General features: G+C 51.5%; 1 protein-coding gene across 1 annotated transcript; it reads left to right on the forward strand.

Moving 5' to 3' along the window:
- The first annotated feature begins 2,530 nt into the window (after positions 1 to 2,530).
- MB (myoglobin) lies at positions 2,531 to 12,474 on the forward strand. The gene is made up of 3 exons (XM_010989922.3): positions 2,531 to 2,711; positions 8,015 to 8,237; positions 11,767 to 12,474. Exons 1-3 carry the CDS (start codon positions 2,617 to 2,619, stop codon positions 11,911 to 11,913), a joined length of 465 nt encoding a protein of 154 aa, XP_010988224.1. The 5' UTR covers positions 2,531 to 2,616; the 3' UTR covers positions 11,914 to 12,474.
- The last annotated feature ends 3,354 nt before the right edge of the window (positions 12,475 to 15,828 follow it).

Genomic DNA, 15,828 nt, shown 5'->3' on the forward strand with positions numbered 1-15,828 from the left:
CCCCTCAGGATTGCTCCGAGGGTCTCAAGAGGACACAGGCTGGGGGGTGTTTAAAAACAGCATTGCCAGAGCTGATGGTTTAAATCAGAACCCAGTGATGCCGATCCTTTCAGTGATGTCACTGTTGTGCCCCAGTGGACGGCCCCGGGCTGGGGTCAGCTGGCTGCCGCGTCCTCCCTTCTGTCCTCTCCCCCCATGCTGCTGGGCTCACCCTCCAGCAAGGGACCAGGAGTAGGGGCCGGGCCCTGGGCAGACTGCCCCAGAGTCGCCTTGCCCTTGCATCCTGGGCCTGACACAGTGTAGGTCCTCAGAAAGTTGGAGCGGACTTCACAGAGATCAGAATGGAGACCCACAGTTGCACGGGGGTTTACCCAGTGCTGCAATTCTTACCCATGAAACCCTCTTTGACTCTGTATTCCCTCTCACCTAGCCAATTGTTGCCAGACATCCCTGTCACATTTTGAAGAGGAGAATCTGGTTGGTGTAGCTAATAAACATTGGCTGTTTGACAGAGCCTTGCCATTGGCTGCCTCAGGTTAGATTCTAGCCCCAGTCCAATCGCTGTGACTAGCCACAGGTTTGGGGGAGGGACGTGACTGCGGGGGGTCGGGCAGGGCAGTTGTCTTTAGAATGAGCTATGTATGTGGGGCAGACACAACTGGCATGTCCAGTACAGACCCAGGATAGCCAGGACGCTTGCTTATCCTTTCTGAGTCTCATGGTTCCCAGCTGTAAAATGGGGTGATGCTTGCTACCTTGCATCGTTGTGAAGATTAGATATAATCCTGCCCAAGGAGGCACTGTGTAAGCTGTAAAGTTCTATGCAGATGGAAGCAGGAGCTTGTTGATCTGTGAATTATAAATGTTCACTTTAAAAAAGTAACTTAAAGATGTGAACAAATGACTACTATTTAAGTTGATCTAGTAGCAAAAGAAACCGAAAAACCATGTGACCCATTCTGTATTTTGGTTATTGCATTGCTTTGATAAAGGATTTTCACAGGAAAAAAAGTATATATATATATATATATATATATATATATATATATACCTTGATCATAGCACTAAGTGGACTGTACTGTCATTTTATTCCTCTTACTTATCTCCCCTAGGGGACTGTTTCATAAATACCAGGTTGTGTTTGATCTGGTTCTGTGTCCTCGGCAAGTAGCACAATTTCTGACACAGAGTAGGTACTCTGTAACCGTGTGTTGGATGGATGGAGGGATGATGGACAAGTGGATGGACAGATGATGGATGAGTGGGTGGATGGATGAGTGATGGATGATGGATGGTTGGGTGGGTAGGTGATGGGTGGGTGGATAGATGATGGACAGATGGATGGATAATGGACAGTAGATGGATGATGGATGGATGACAGACAGATGGATGGATGATGGATGGTAGATGGATGATAGAAGGATGTGAAATAAAGGCCAATCATCCTCCACTTGCCTTCCTTGCAAGGCCATCCATCCTCTTATTCAATGAACATTTATTCAGTTCAAACTTGGTACCAGGCACTGTGCAAGGTCCAAGAGATACACAAATGAATAAAACAAAGCCTGTGCCCACAGACAATCGGAGTAAGGTGTTCAGGAGCGTGGACTTCTTGGGCTCAAGTCTGAGCTCTTCCATCAGTCTGTGGCAGACTTCCCTAAGGTCCCTTCCATTAGATGGAGGTGATGTCAGTATTTATCATGGAGGGTGGTAGGGGGATTAAATGAGTTACACACGTAGAGGATTTGGAATAGGGCCTGGCACCCGGTGGTCTCTGTCAGTGTCGGCTCCTATGGTCCTAACGGAAGACCCGGCGTGGAGACAAAGAACATGATGCAGTGAGGTAAGCAGTGCAACAGGAACACATACAAATAAATGGAAAGAGCAAGCAATTAATTGCGCCTTGAGGGGGTACAAGCAAAACTTTTCAGAGGGAAATATTTGAGCAAAGCCATGAAGCTAGGAGTTTTCTAGGTGGAGTGGGAAAATTCAGGCTCCGAGAGTTATGGATCTGCCTGGGTTCACCCAGCTATAAAGCAAGAAATCATCTAGACCCCTTCCCACCGCTCTGACGGGTGAGGGGCATCCTGGCAAAGTGGGCAGAAGGTGGGTGAAGGGACTGCTAAGGGCCAGGACCGTCCCAGGGACAGTCAGGAAGCCTGCTGCCCAGGCTTAGAAACATGACAGGTTCTCTTGGGATGGCTGACAGCAGGAGCGTTGGGTTTCAGGCCGTTGGCATTGGCCTTGGTCATGCCCTTTCTGTTGGCCTCTGAGAGTCCAGACAGTGGCCCAAACTCCTCCCAACTCTTTCCATACGCACAGCCACCCCCACCCCGTGGCCTGAGTTGTCCTGCCTCCCCACAATGGCACCCACCCCAAAATAGCTTCCATGTGAGGGCTAGAGAAGGGAAAAGATTAGACCCCTGCTTGAAAGAGGGGGGAGCAGGGGAGGGGGAAAGAGAGAGCGAGCCAGCTGTCAAGTGATCCCTGTGAAGCATCTGGGAAGGTATAAAACCCCTTTGGAGCCAGGCGGCCTCAAACCCCAGCTGTCGGAGCCGGGACACCCAGTCAGTAGTCAGTCCGCACTTGCCCTTTTTGTCTCCTTCAGGCAGCGCCATGGGGCTCAGCGACGGGGAATGGCAGCTGGTGCTGAACGTCTGGGGGAAGGTGGAGGCTGATGTCGCAGGCCATGGGCAGGAGGTCCTCATCAGGTAAAAGGAAGAGATCCCATTGCGCCCATCACCCGCTTCCCAAAGATCAGGGGTGTTTGCCTGCGAGGTGGAGTGTGTGCCTTGGGGTTGACCAGTTGGCTGCGTTAGTTATGTTTGTTGAAACCCCCACTTGGCTCTTTGCTTTTACAAGTCAGGAACTGGAGTCAGGAGAGGAAAGGGGATCCATCTCACACCTGTGTCAGCAGCTAGGAGAAGCTTGATGAGCAAACTCCTGGATGCTTAGAGCCCACCAAGAGGAATCCTAGAATTATAGGCAGAATTAACCAGAGAGATCCGAGTGATCTTGTCTGGACATGTCACTTAATGGATGAGGACATAAAGGACCTGAGACGGGAAGGATGACCCCAGAGTCACAAGTCCATCATAGTCTGTAAAATGCAAGGCCAAGACATGACCTTCAAGATGAGATGTGTGGTTGTAGACCTGGCTCTGCCACTGAGCAGCTGTGTGACCTTTGGGAAGGTACACAACCTCTCTGATCCTCAATTTCTTCTCCTGTGCAATGGGGGGAAATCCTAATAATATCTACATTATAGAGTGGAAATAAGAATTAAATAAGATGATGCATGTAAGGGACCCAGAATAATTCCTGGTATATAGTGAGTTCTAGAAGATATTGGTAACTATTATATATGAAGCTTAGACTTGGGGCCTTTAAAGTATTATAATTAGAAAACAGTAGACAGAGGACCTTTAGTGACTTGATGTTGAGTGCTTCTTGAATTTGAGGGCTCAGAAAGGTGTCCAAGCACATCTTGCCTTCTACAGCAAGAGGTTCCTAAACAAGCAAACAAACAACAAAGAATCCCGTAAAATTCTGAGTTTTGTAAATAGAGGATGGCTTGTGGCTTGTAAATAGAATATCATGTCTCTGTTGCCTTCCTTCCCAAAGGGCGATGGACTCTCCTCCGCTCCTAGCCCCTTCTCATGCTCTGAGAAGTGCAGGTCAACAACCTAATGGGGTATATGCACGCCTGGGAGAAAGCGGGCCCCGGTTGCCACAAGTGAACGGATTGTCCTTCATGCTTGAATTTACAGATGAATTTCTCCCTCTTTAGGAGCCAGAGCAGATCTTCCTCTCCCACTTAGATGCCCTTTCAGTCTCCCTTGGGCTTCCCCTATTTCCAGGTCCCATGTCTGGGGAGAATGCCCGGTTCTACCAGCTCTGTTATCTGGAGTTCGAGCCCTCAGTGAATCTCACCAGAAACGCTTGAGAAAGGACAGTCGAGTTCTCTGTTGAATCTAACTGGCATCTTGAGGTGTTTCTTTGTGTCTTTCTCCTCTGTCTCTGTCGGTTGGCTCTGGGGGCTGCAACAGGTCCTGTCTAATTGGATAGAAGGACAGAAGGCTCCCACAAAGTTGAATCAACTCCCAGGCCCCCATTTGCTGTGTGACCTTGGACGTGTCACTGCTCCTCACTGGGCCTATTTCCCTATTTGTTGAGTAAAGGGATTGCCTGCCACAGTTTCTGAGATCCCTGCCCACTCTTACGCCTGGCATTCTCTGAGTCCAGGATCCTGCCTTGCTTTTGGAGAGGAGGCAGGGTCTCAGGTGGGAGAGCAGTCTCTAGAGCAGGAGTCTTTCCAAGGTGATCTGGTGGCGACCAGCCCTAAGTCAGTGACTTGGACATCTTGAAGGAGACTTGGGGTATTGTGTCACAGGGGAAACATCTCCTCCCTTCCCGGGGTGGGTCGGAGGGAACCGCCAGGGGCTGGGTGCCAGGGGTGAGACATGATGCTGGAGACTGCTGGCCCCTGGAAGGCCCCAGAGAGCCCGATGCCCTGTCATGTCTTAAGCTGCAGGACATGCAGAAACCATGCCAGCTGGTTCTGTCCTCTTAGTTTGGGTTCTAGGGGCAGGGACGGGAGGGGATGCTAGCTCCCTGGGCTCAAAGAGCTCCTGTTAGAGCTGACCTTTTGGTTCTGCTCCCGATGCTGAACCCAGGCTTTCTGACTGAGCTTGAAAAGGTTATTTCTCCCACTCCTCTGATAATAAAAGAGGGCAAATTCTGTTCAGCTGAGTCTGTTAATGAAGCACCGAGGGCTTCACTGCAAGTAACTGATCATTACGTTCTAGAACATAATAGCTGGAAGGTCAGCTGGAGATTCTGACTCCAGGAGTCAGGGGCTTAGGAGGGAGGAGGCTGCTGAGAGGGCTCCAGACCCCTGCCTTTCCTGCTTTCCCCCAGATCTTTCCTGCTTTATTTCTTTTTGCATTTGAACAAAGGATTTTGAGGCCATGAAAAATTTGAAAGCCTCTGCTGGTGGCCAACGCTTCTTACGTTACAGGGAGGAAACACGGCTCAAGAGTCTCAGCCAGCCGATGGCAGCTACAGACAAAATAAAAAATTCCTAGTCCTAACGATTATGATGATGACGATAATGGATAGGATGATGATGGAGATGATGGAGATGGTGATAATGACAACGATGATGGAGATGGTGATGATGATGATGGCGATGATGATGGTGATAATGACAATGATGATGATGATGGAGATGGTGATGATGATGGAGATGGTGATGATGATAGAGATGATAGTGATGGTGGTGGTGGTGACCATGCTGATGATGACAATGGCAATGATGATGGAGATGATGATGGTGATGGTGATAATGGTGGTAGAGATGATGTGGAGGACAGCAAATATTTATATAGTACACACTGATTGCTAAGCCCTGTGTTAAGTGTTTCACATATATTAACTCATTTAAGCCTCACAACAACCTTGTGAGCTAGATATTATTATGACCACCACACTTAATAGAGAGGTTAAGTGACTCGTCCAAAGTCCCACAGCTGGAATTCAAACCCAGACGGCATGGATCAGCATTCCTGCCCTGGACCCCTGTGCTGTATCGTCCCACAGTCTTGGCGCACTAGAGATGAGTTCCCATCCTCATCTGATTCTTTGGTTCTGGAGCAGAGAAGGGTTTGTGCAGGTCTGTGAGAGTCCTCCATCTTCTGTGCAGCTGCCTGGTTGGGTCTCAGCTCAGAGGACAGCTGGCAAATGGCCTCCTTTCCCTCTGACTTGCCTGCAGACCTGGGATAAACTAGGCAGGCTGACGACAGGATTTCGATGAAAACACCGAACGAGTGAGCACTTCTGAAACACTGGAGAAAAAGCCCTCCGCCCATCTCCACAGGGAGAGGGCCTCCCATCTGCACGTTTTCTGGGTTGCCACTGTCGGGGACATCCAGGGACAGCCTTCTGTGACTGCTCTGGGGGCTCCCAGCTGCAGGGCTTGGGGCCATGGGAGGGAGACAGCCGTGTGATGCCAGGATGATATGGTGGACACTCGTTAGCCCAATTTTTCTGCACTGTTTAAAGTAAATCTGGGCTCCCTCTCTGGTTGACAGGTGCTAGGAGTGGAGGGTGAAGTGGGGGCTTAGAATTTGGAGGCTGAGAAATCAGTTACACCAACTCTCTTGGTTTGATAGTTGAGCCATGACTCAGAGAAGCTGAGTGACTTCTTCAATGTCACACAGCACACTGGAGGCAGAGCAGGGGACAGAACTCAGCTTCCATAATTCTCAGTGCCCTGTTCTTTCTCCCAGACATCTGAGGGACTCCCAAAATATCTGAGATCCCTAGCTACCTTGGGTCCCAAGTCCTTGGCCTTCTTCTGCTCTCCAGTGTTCCAACCTTAGGCCTTCACATGTGAGTGCTGGTCTCCCATCTGTCAGGCAGGAGTTCAAGGATCATTGTCACCAGATAATAATTGTCAGGAGCTCTGGGACCCTTGGGTGAAAGGTGTCAGGGGTGAGGTGTCAGTGATGTGCAAGGTTTGGCCGGAGCCCCAGATGAGGTGGTGACATTGGCATGGCTGTGGACAGCCCTGGGCATACTGGGGAAGTAGGAGGGATGTGCTCCTGGTGGGGAAGGGAGTGCTCCTGGTAGGGAAGGGAGTGCTCCCTGTCCATGCTACGTGGCACATGCATGTGTGTGTGTGTCTATGTGTGTGAGTGCAGGTATGTGCTGTGAGATACTTGTGCACCCTGGAGCATGTCCACAGTCAGGTTTAAGGGTGTCGCAGAGCCAGGAAACTATAAAAGAGGAAACTTTCAAGACACGAAGACATTAGACAGGAGGAGGGGAAGCCAGGCAGGCAGCATCAGTCCTGCAAAGGTTTCTGGGCGCAACACAAGGGAACAAGTGTGAGTTGCAGAACCACTCAGTCTTGGGTTTGGGTCTGGACTCTGCCATGCCAGACAGGTACCCTGGGCAAGTCACCTACCTCCATGGTCTTCCATTTGCCCACAAGTGAAATGGGGAGAATCACCCCCACTCCAAGTGGCAGGTATGAATTCCACTAACTGACACCTACTTTCCCGCAGCAGGAAAGACTGAGGTCCAAGGCTATGCGTGGTGGCTCAGGATAACGGGCAGAGTCCCTCTGCGGCTAGCTCACTGGGTCCCTGGCAGGAGCAGGGACCTGGTCTTTGGACAGGTGGCTCCCACCAGGGACCCTCACCATCGGTCCTGGGAGGTACTGGGAGGTGCAGGAAGTCAGAGCAAAATGAGTAAGAGCTTTCTGAACCTGAGAGCTGCTCAGGGTGGAATGGCTCTCACAGGTAGTAGGGAGCCTCCTGAAGCTGGAAATATTAAAGTGACTGAAGGATGATCCCCAGGCAGGAAGCTGCAGACATGGCCCCCTGCATGGACTACTTTCCGAGTCATTCAGACCTGATGTCAGTCTGGCTCTTGGGCACCCTGACCCTGCAATATGGAGCTAGGACCTCACATCTCTTAGCCTCTGTTCCCTCATCTGTAAAATGGGAATAATAAGACCCTAAAGGGAAGTGTAGGTGCAGAGCCCAGCAAGGCCCTGGCATGTAACGAGTGCTCAACAAATCCGGGTCCTTCGGCCCCTTGCTCCCAACCCTTTCTGCTCCACGAGGATGGCATTTAGTCATCCATGTGCCAAACAACACCGTGAAAATGGGGGTGAGGGCAGAGCAACACAGAGAGGTCTTTCCTTCTTATCTTTCACGGTAACGATGAAGAAGAGGAAGACGATGATGATAGAAATAAAAATAGCAAGTGTTTATCTGACACTTCCTGTGCGGCCCTCAGCACCTGTGATCTCATTTAATCCCAAGGGCGCATCTACAGGGAGGGCCTCGTGTGCCCCATGAAGAGGCTGAGGCACAGAGAGGTGAAGTGAATGGCCCAAGGTCACACAGCTGGGAAGTGGGGGCAGGGAGGAGTGTGAACTTGAACTCCAGTCTGGCCACCTCCAGACCTCTGTGCCTAACTCCAGCCCACCTTGTGCCCACAGGCTCTTTACAGGGCACCCCGAGACCCTGGAGAAATTTGACAAGTTCAAGCACCTGAAGACCGCCGATGAGATGAAGGCCTCTGAGGACCTGAAGAAGCATGGCAACACCGTGCTCACTGCCCTGGGGGGCATCCTCAAGAAGAAGGGGCATCATGAGGCTGAGCTGAAGCCCCTGGCCCAGTCACATGCCACCAAGCACAAAATCCCCGTCAAGTACCTGGAGGTGGGCGGCGGGGCCTGGGATGGGTGAGAGGATGGGAGTTAAAGAGAAGCCCCAAAGGCATGAGATGTGGGTTCGAGTCCCAGCCCAACCACTAACTTGCCCAGTGAACCTATGTCTTTCCTCTTTGTCTCTCAGTTTCCTCATCTGTAAAATGGGCTGTCACCCACTCTCCTTCCTCCTGGGTCACTGAGAGTAAACATATTTCTCCACTGAATTAGTATCTTGTCTCCAAGGAAGAAGTGGACATTGGGTGCACAACTTGCATTCTTTCCACGGGTGGGTACCATTATCACACCCACTTGGCAGATGAGGAAACTGAGGCACAGAGAGGTTAAGTAGCTTGTCTGTGGTCACAGAGGCAGCACATGGCAGAGCTGGTGTTCAAACTGGGTCTTTATTCCTCCAGAACCCCAGCTTCTAACCCCTATGCCACTGGGAGTTGGAGACACACAAAACTTATATGACAGGAGTTCAGCAATTGGGGCTCAATTACAGGGGTGGGTGGCCAGCAGGCTAGTTCTATTAGTTTGAGCATCTTTACAGAGAGGGAGCCTCGGGTGTCCTAGGCATAAGTAATTGGTTTGAACCTCCTGTGATGCTCTGAGAAGTAGAGGTTGGGGAGAACCCGAGCTTTGAGTCCTGTGTCTAGACCCAGTGGGAGGAGGGGACATAGCAGGAAGGAGCACTAGGGACCTGAGGGATAAAGGGCCTTGTGGATATCACCCCTGGGGACGGGAGCAGCAGGCAGGTTGGTGCAGCAGTACTGGTAAGGATAATGGTGATAGTTCCCGGTTAGGATGGACCATGATAAACATTTGCCTGGGTCCACTGCGTAGAATTCTCATGATTACCCCACGAGTTTAGAAACTGCATTCAATGCTGTCTTTTCCTTTCACACAAAAGGTCAGCAGTAGGGAATCCAGAGCTGGTGTAGAAGCCCTAGGGATGCAGGCTCTTTCTGTGCTGCCATCCTTGGCATGTAGTGTCCACTCTCAAAGTTGACTCGTGGTCCAAGATGGCTGCTGTAGCTCCAGTCATTCGGTCCATGTTCCAAACAGCAAGCAGGAGGAAAAGAGGAAGGCTCTCTTTTAAGGAGATCTCATCGAACAATTTTGTTTACATCTCATTGGCCAGAAGTTAGTTAGAGACCTCACGTATCTGCGTGGAAAGCTGGGAAATGAAGTCTATTGCCACTCTAAACCCAATCAGTGTTCCGTTACAAGGAAGAAAGAAAAAGTGGACATTAGGCAGGCAATTAAAAGTCTCTGCCCTAGGCAGGTAGACTTCTCATCCCCATTTTTCTGATTTGGAAACTCAGGGCTCAGAGAGGTTAAGTAGCTTGCCCAAGGTCACACAGCTAATACACCAGGAAGTACAATCTGATCTGTGGTACTCTAGAACCCAAGCTTTTAGTCCCTTGTGACATAATATCTCCCATGAACAACCACCACCATCCTCTTCAGCCTCTTCACCCTGCAGCCCTATGTAGCAGCCCCCAAATCACACACAAACAGTCCTGCCTGCCTGTCCCACTCAGCAACACAGACAGGAGGAGCCGGTCCTGCCTCTGAGATTCTGCATGAGTGGTGGTCCCTGGCTTCCCTTTTTCTCTTGGCAAATCCCTGTTCCTCCTCCAAGGCCCAGCTCAGAAGCCACCTCCTCTGTTCTGGCCCACAAGGCAGTCAGCTGCTCCATCTGCCCACCCTCCCCTGCAAAGGCATTAGTCCTCATCCTGGCCATGGCGCCTGCCCGGCTGTATTGTAATGTAACCCTTTACCCAGCTGTCTCCTGGCCGGGACACATGCTTCTCAAGGGCAGAGCCTGGCTCTCTCCTATCTGTGAACCTCAGTGAGGGGCTTACAGCACAACTTGAATGACTGATCCCCTCCCTCTGGCTCAGAGAGAAAATGATGCCTTCAAGGTAGCGTTACCGACTAGCAGACTAGAACCCAGGGCTACTTAAAATAATTTCACTTACTGTACAATCCCTGCAAAATAATTAAGATGGATCCCCAGTCTGCTCTTTCCCACGCTGTGGAAGCTTCATTCATGCCCTTCATAAGAAATTGCTCCTTCTCACCTGTAAGTGAGGGGACCACAGAGCATGCTGTGTGCTAAGGGCAACCATCTTTTCCCATCTTCCAGCAGCCCCAGCCCACAATTTGCTAAGTCTTAGCGGCTCTGCCATTGACTTAGGAAAGGCTGAGTGGGGGGACCCAATGGGGTCAGGGGCCCCCCATTTTACATGGAGGTCAGGGTGGAGCTGGGCCTGGAACTTGGGTCTCCAAGTTCTCCCTGAGCAAAGCTTCCTGAAGTCAGCCCATCCCCCAACAAAAGCCCATAAAGATTTTGTTGCCTTTATGACATTAAAGGGGAACATAAACATATGTCCAAATCAATGCCCAGCGGTGGGTATTTGTGGAGCTGTCTCTGTTTCTGAGCCAAGCAGGGTTTACTGGGTGTTGAAATTTGTGCGTCTGAGGCCGCCCTCAGCATGTGTTCCCCCTGCCGCCCTGCTTTTGGCCACTTGCATCCCAGGTGCCCGAGAAAATGGGCAAATTCAGCTGCGGTGCCGTCTCTGCTTCTGGCTCTGGCTCTGGCTCTGGCTCTGGCCATCATTTGTCCACGATCCCCTGGGTGCAGATTCCAGCTCTGCCATCCACTTGCTACGTGACCTCAGTCTGGCTCCTTCCCCGTCTGGGCCTCAGTAAAATGACACCCTTTGGTCCATGGACCGGTGTTGTGCTTGGCATCAAACCTTGACAAACCACTGAAAAAGTGCAGTGGCTTCTTACACACACACACACACACACACACACACACACTCACAGCCCTATGCTGTAGAGATGCCTGTCTCCATTTCCTGGTAATGACCTTGTGGATGGCAGAGCAAATGGTGACGGTGTTGGTCCCGGGGCCGAGCCGTCAGCCTGCTCCCTTTCCTCTTCCTCTCTCTCCTTCCCTCCCACCAATACTTCTGAGCAAAGGCTCTCTGCTTGGCACAGAAAATACGATGTTCTGCCCCCTACTCACCCCCAAACAGGCTGTTTAAAGCAATCGCCATATTCAGCCATTACATGCAAAAATTAAATGCACGCAAATGGAAATAGGTTCTTTCTAGATTCTCTGATTGCAAAATCCTGGATAAAACCAAGGGATAGGAGCATTTCGCTCCCTTGTGGCTGCCCCTGTGGTGGCGGGCCATGCCTGGCTGTCGTCGGGTCCTCATCCAGAGCACAGCTGAGGAGGATCGCAGATGAGCCAGCCCATCCGGCCACATGGCCGTGGGCACACGGTCTAAACTTTCCTCATCTGTCCCAAGACGGGCCTCGCTTTCCCCATCTGTCTCACAGGGTTGTGGGGGTTACAGGAGTTAATCCATGGAGACTGCACAGACGTGCACCAGGCAGTTAGTAAGTGCTCAGTAAACAGCCGTGGGATGTAGAGGAGCTGGGTTTGATCTGATTCCCATCTGGCCCCTGGCTTGTCTGCCCCACTGACCAGCATCCTCCTGTCCCTGTCCCTGCAGTTCATCTCGGACGCCATCATCCACGTTCTGCAGAGCAAGCATCCCGGGGACTTCGGTGCCGATGCCCAGGCGGCCATGAACAAGGCTCTGGAACTCTTCCGGAACGACATGGCCGCCAAGTACAAGGAGCTGGGATTCCAGGGCTAAGCCCCCAAGCGCCCCTCACCCCACCCACCCAGGCCAGGGCTCTGGGGATGGTGGGGACTGGAACTCCTGTAGCCATAGCGTTTGCTTCTGAGTGTGTGCTTTGTGTATGAGAGGTGGAGGGGGGGAGAGGAAGGGAAGCTTGGGTGGGGGGCGGTGTTCAGGTGATTTCACATGCCTGGGGACCCAGCTTCCTGTGAAGAGTCATCCCCTTGGGAGCCAGGAGAAGCAGGGCTCTGCTCACTGCGGCCGGCAGAGTTGGGTCAGACTTAACTCTCCTCTCACCTAAACCCCAACCCAATTCCTTCCAACCTCCAAACCGACCCACAGCCTCACCCTCACCTTGAACCCCCAACCCAAGCTGTAAATCCAAACTCGGGCCGTAGTTGTTTTGGGCTCCATCACCTCGCCCTTAAAGACAGCAGAAGTTCCCTGTGCACTGAGAAGGAGGTCTGGGTGGGGCTGGGGCGGCACAGCCACACCCAGCCCCAGGGAACATAAGTGTGCCTTCTCAGGGGATGGAGTGATCCACCTGGTTTAAATAAAAGACTGAGCACCTCACAATCTCTGCCTGGTGTTTTTCATTTCCTAGAGCAAGGGGAGGGGGCTCCGAGGGAGAAATGGCACTGATGGGACTGTGTGTCCAGAAAGCCTTGTGGGGAGGAGGAGGGGAGGGAGGAGAGGGAGCAGGAGGAAGGCAGGGCAGGAGGGAAAGCCACCACTCAGTGGCAGGGGCAGTGCTGGGTGCGGGGAGATGGAGGGGAGAGCCTCGTCCAGTGGGGGATGTGGGCCGGCGGTCAGTGCCTGGAGCCTGGGGCTGTGGGAGCCCAGAGAGGATGTAGAGTCAGGGGACGATTCTCAGTGTGGTCACCACAACTTAGGCAATACACTCAAGGACACTCGCTAGTCAGTGGCAGAGCTGGGTTTAAACAGTGACAGCCTGGAAGCCAGTGGGGACTCCAGCGAGGGAGACAGCTAGGCGGCCAGCCGGTGGCCGGCGCTGACCTTCTGGCCAGAGAGATGGGACAGACGTGTGGGGAATAACTTACAAACACAGGCCAAGAGACACAATCCCTACCTACAAAGGCCAGGCACATGGGTGGAATGTGTTAGGTCTTACTGCAGGGACCCAGAATAAAACATTGGCATGTGACCGCGGCAGCCAGGCAGCAGGCTGGAGCAGAGGCTGCAGGAAGGGGTCTGGCGGTCTGGGTCAGGGGGGGTGCCCAAGCTGACAGGGGCTTGAAGAGCACCCAAGACACCACCTGTGAGAAGCCCCAAGTCCTTGGCCCCATCCATTTCCAGGGGCTCCCAGGACCGGCAACCTAGTGCCCTCTGCCCTCGAGTGGCCAGAATCCTGTAATGAGTTGACCTCCCTGCTCCAAACCTCAGACTACGCCAAGGTTCATGGCCACTGAACAGGACCGAGTCCATCTTCAGAAATAGACATGTCTCAAATCCTAACAGGCTCATTTATTGGGCTGAGCGGCAGCATCAGAGAACAACATTAAAGTCTACCTCCTCCCCTTCTGCTCCAGGCTTTGGGAATTCTTCCGCTATCTGAGAAGTTGCGGGGGGGGACAAGGGGAGTGGAGTTTTTTGATCTTGGAGCCTGGAGAAAAATTCCATGCATTTACATAGTAACTCAACTGAACACCCAGGCAAAGGGCACTTGTGTACAGGATATGTGCACAGGATTTAAAATGGAATAATCTGGTCCCTGCCCTCAAGCAATTGACAATCTAGTCAGAGGGACAATGTGCTCTGAAAATTAAGTCAGGGCAGGATAAAATCAGGGTAGCAGAGAAGAGCTGTGCATTTGCTACACATTCGATCTTCATTCAAAAATATTTGTTGAGCTCAGCAGGTAAGGAAAAGAAAAACTCGGTTTATATCTTTGATGTGCACAAAAGGCAACTGCTTTTTTTCTATAATTCAACTGAGTTTTTGTTTAGAATCCTCATTGCGGCTGGGTGGCAGATACCTAGTCTTCTTGAGATTTCTTCCCCGATCCAAATGTCCCTGGGGTTTTGACTAATTCATTCCAAGAAGCTCAGATGTGCCAGGTTGTGAGGTGTATGGGCAGAGAGGTGGCAATCTGGTCATTGCTGTCCCCAGTAGTGTCCTCAGGGACATTGCCACCCACTTGGTCTTCAGTTATTGTCCCCATCAGGCACTTAAGGAAACTCTGAGGCTGCCCAAGGCTCCTTCTGCCTGGCCTCACATTTTTTCCAAGGACCAACCCCTACCCCCTGCCCCATGCAGGCTCCACCTGGGACATGAGACACAGGTTTTCTCTGTATGCAGACCCCATGGGCCTGTCTGAGCTTTCACCACCTCCTGCAGGATTAGCAGGGCCTGTGCTTGGCCGCCCTGTACAGTTGTGTGGGGTGTACACTGCACATGGGTGCCTGGTGGGGGGAGAGGCGAGGCTAATAAGGCTGGAGCCAGTCTCTGCTCCAGTTGCCAAGCTGTACGCCCAGAAAGGGATGCCTTTTCCTCATTCACACAAAGGTGCTCTGTGAGCTAACAGTGGCCTCCAGCCGAGACAGAACCACTTTCTCTGGAAACCGCCAACAACTGCTGTCTTCTTACTGTTTCCTGTTCAACTCCTTTCCTTCCGATGGTTCAGAAAATGGTTTTCCAGCCTGAGAAGCAGGGATGCCTGATGATTCCCTCTAAATCTTGTGCCCTTTCTGTGTGTTCTTTCTGGTCCTCCCAGGGCCTGAGCTTTTGAGTCGGCAAACCCAGGCAGCTGTCGCCTCCTCTCCTGAGGGCTGGGCACAGAAATGCCTGGCTGTCTGAAAGAAAAAAAAAAAAAAAAAAGAGCTCAGGAAGAAAGGACATCCTAGGAGAAAATATAGACTAATATTTTAAATATGTGACCCTTCATAGGCATTTATTCTGCATGGACCTAACAAATATTTATTGAGCAAATATTATGGGCCAAGGCCCTAGGTTGGGACGAGGGTCCCAGCCATGAATAAGGCAAAAGTGGTCTCTGCATAGAGAGTGAGGAGGAAAGTCTGTGCAGGAGGCCTTGAGGACAGCAGGCGTTTTGATAAACAGAGAAAGGGGAAGAGTTTCAGGTGCAGGCACTGCCATAGGAGAAGTTCTCCAAATTAACTCACTTGAAAATGCATCCGTGCATTCGTCAGACACATATTTACTGAGGGCTGCCACGTGCCAGGCCCTGGGCTTGCTTGGGGGTGCCCTGGTGAAGCACGAAAGCCTGGCCCCGTCTTCGGGGAGCTTATGGCTGGCTTAGGGCCCTGGGAGGATGGAGATGGGGCCGACCGAGCTCTGAGGAGTCTGGGGAGCTGGGAGGTCCGTCACGGGGACCAGTCACAGAGATGGGGGTGTGTTAGTGTTCTCCAGAGAAGCACAACCAATAAGATTGGGTCTATAGCTCTTCAAATGTCGCTTTTCCTGCACGTCCTCCTGGAATCCGTGTGAGGTGTTTTTCAGACGGCCTCATGCTGTCCTCCACGACCCTTTCCTATTATCCACCTGGTGGCTGTTTTGCATTCTGAGAAGAATTTTCCTGGTTTTCTGGCTTGAACAGTTACACATTTTTCCAGTTTGCAAAATTTTTTCCCCCCAGAATCATTATGGTATGAGGAGTGGAGTGGATTTCCCAATATTTGTTCTGCCGTGCTTCCGGAAATGGACACATTTACCACAACGTATAATTATGATTTTTTTTAACCTGTTTTGTTTATTTTCTTTGGCTTTTTGTTTCTCCCTTATTGGGCAGGAAGGGTAGGGGTCCCCTCAGTTTTGTTCATCTTTGCGTACCTAGCCCCCCACCCGACACCCCCTTCATCATGACAGCTCAGTCAGTGTGAGCCAGAGACAGGAGTTATGCCGCCCTATTCTCTCATGGATGTTACAAACAGCATGTGGTAAACCGGGGAA

Source organism: Camelus dromedarius, chromosome 11, assembly GCF_036321535.1.
Source record: "Camelus dromedarius isolate mCamDro1 chromosome 11, mCamDro1.pat, whole genome shotgun sequence".
NCBI lineage: Eukaryota > Metazoa > Chordata > Mammalia > Artiodactyla > Camelidae > Camelus > Camelus dromedarius.

Coding starts and splice junctions, on each gene's coding strand:
- MB (XM_010989922.3), top strand. CDS start 2,617: ATGGGGCTCAGCGACGGGGAATGGCAGCTGGTGCTGAACGTCTGGGGG. Junction 2,712..8,014: donor GGGCAGGAGGTCCTCATCAG/GTAAAAGGAAGA, acceptor TTGTGCCCACAG/GCTCTTTACAGGGCACCCCG. Junction 8,238..11,766: donor TCCCCGTCAAGTACCTGGAG/GTGGGCGGCGGG, acceptor CTGTCCCTGCAG/TTCATCTCGGACGCCATCAT.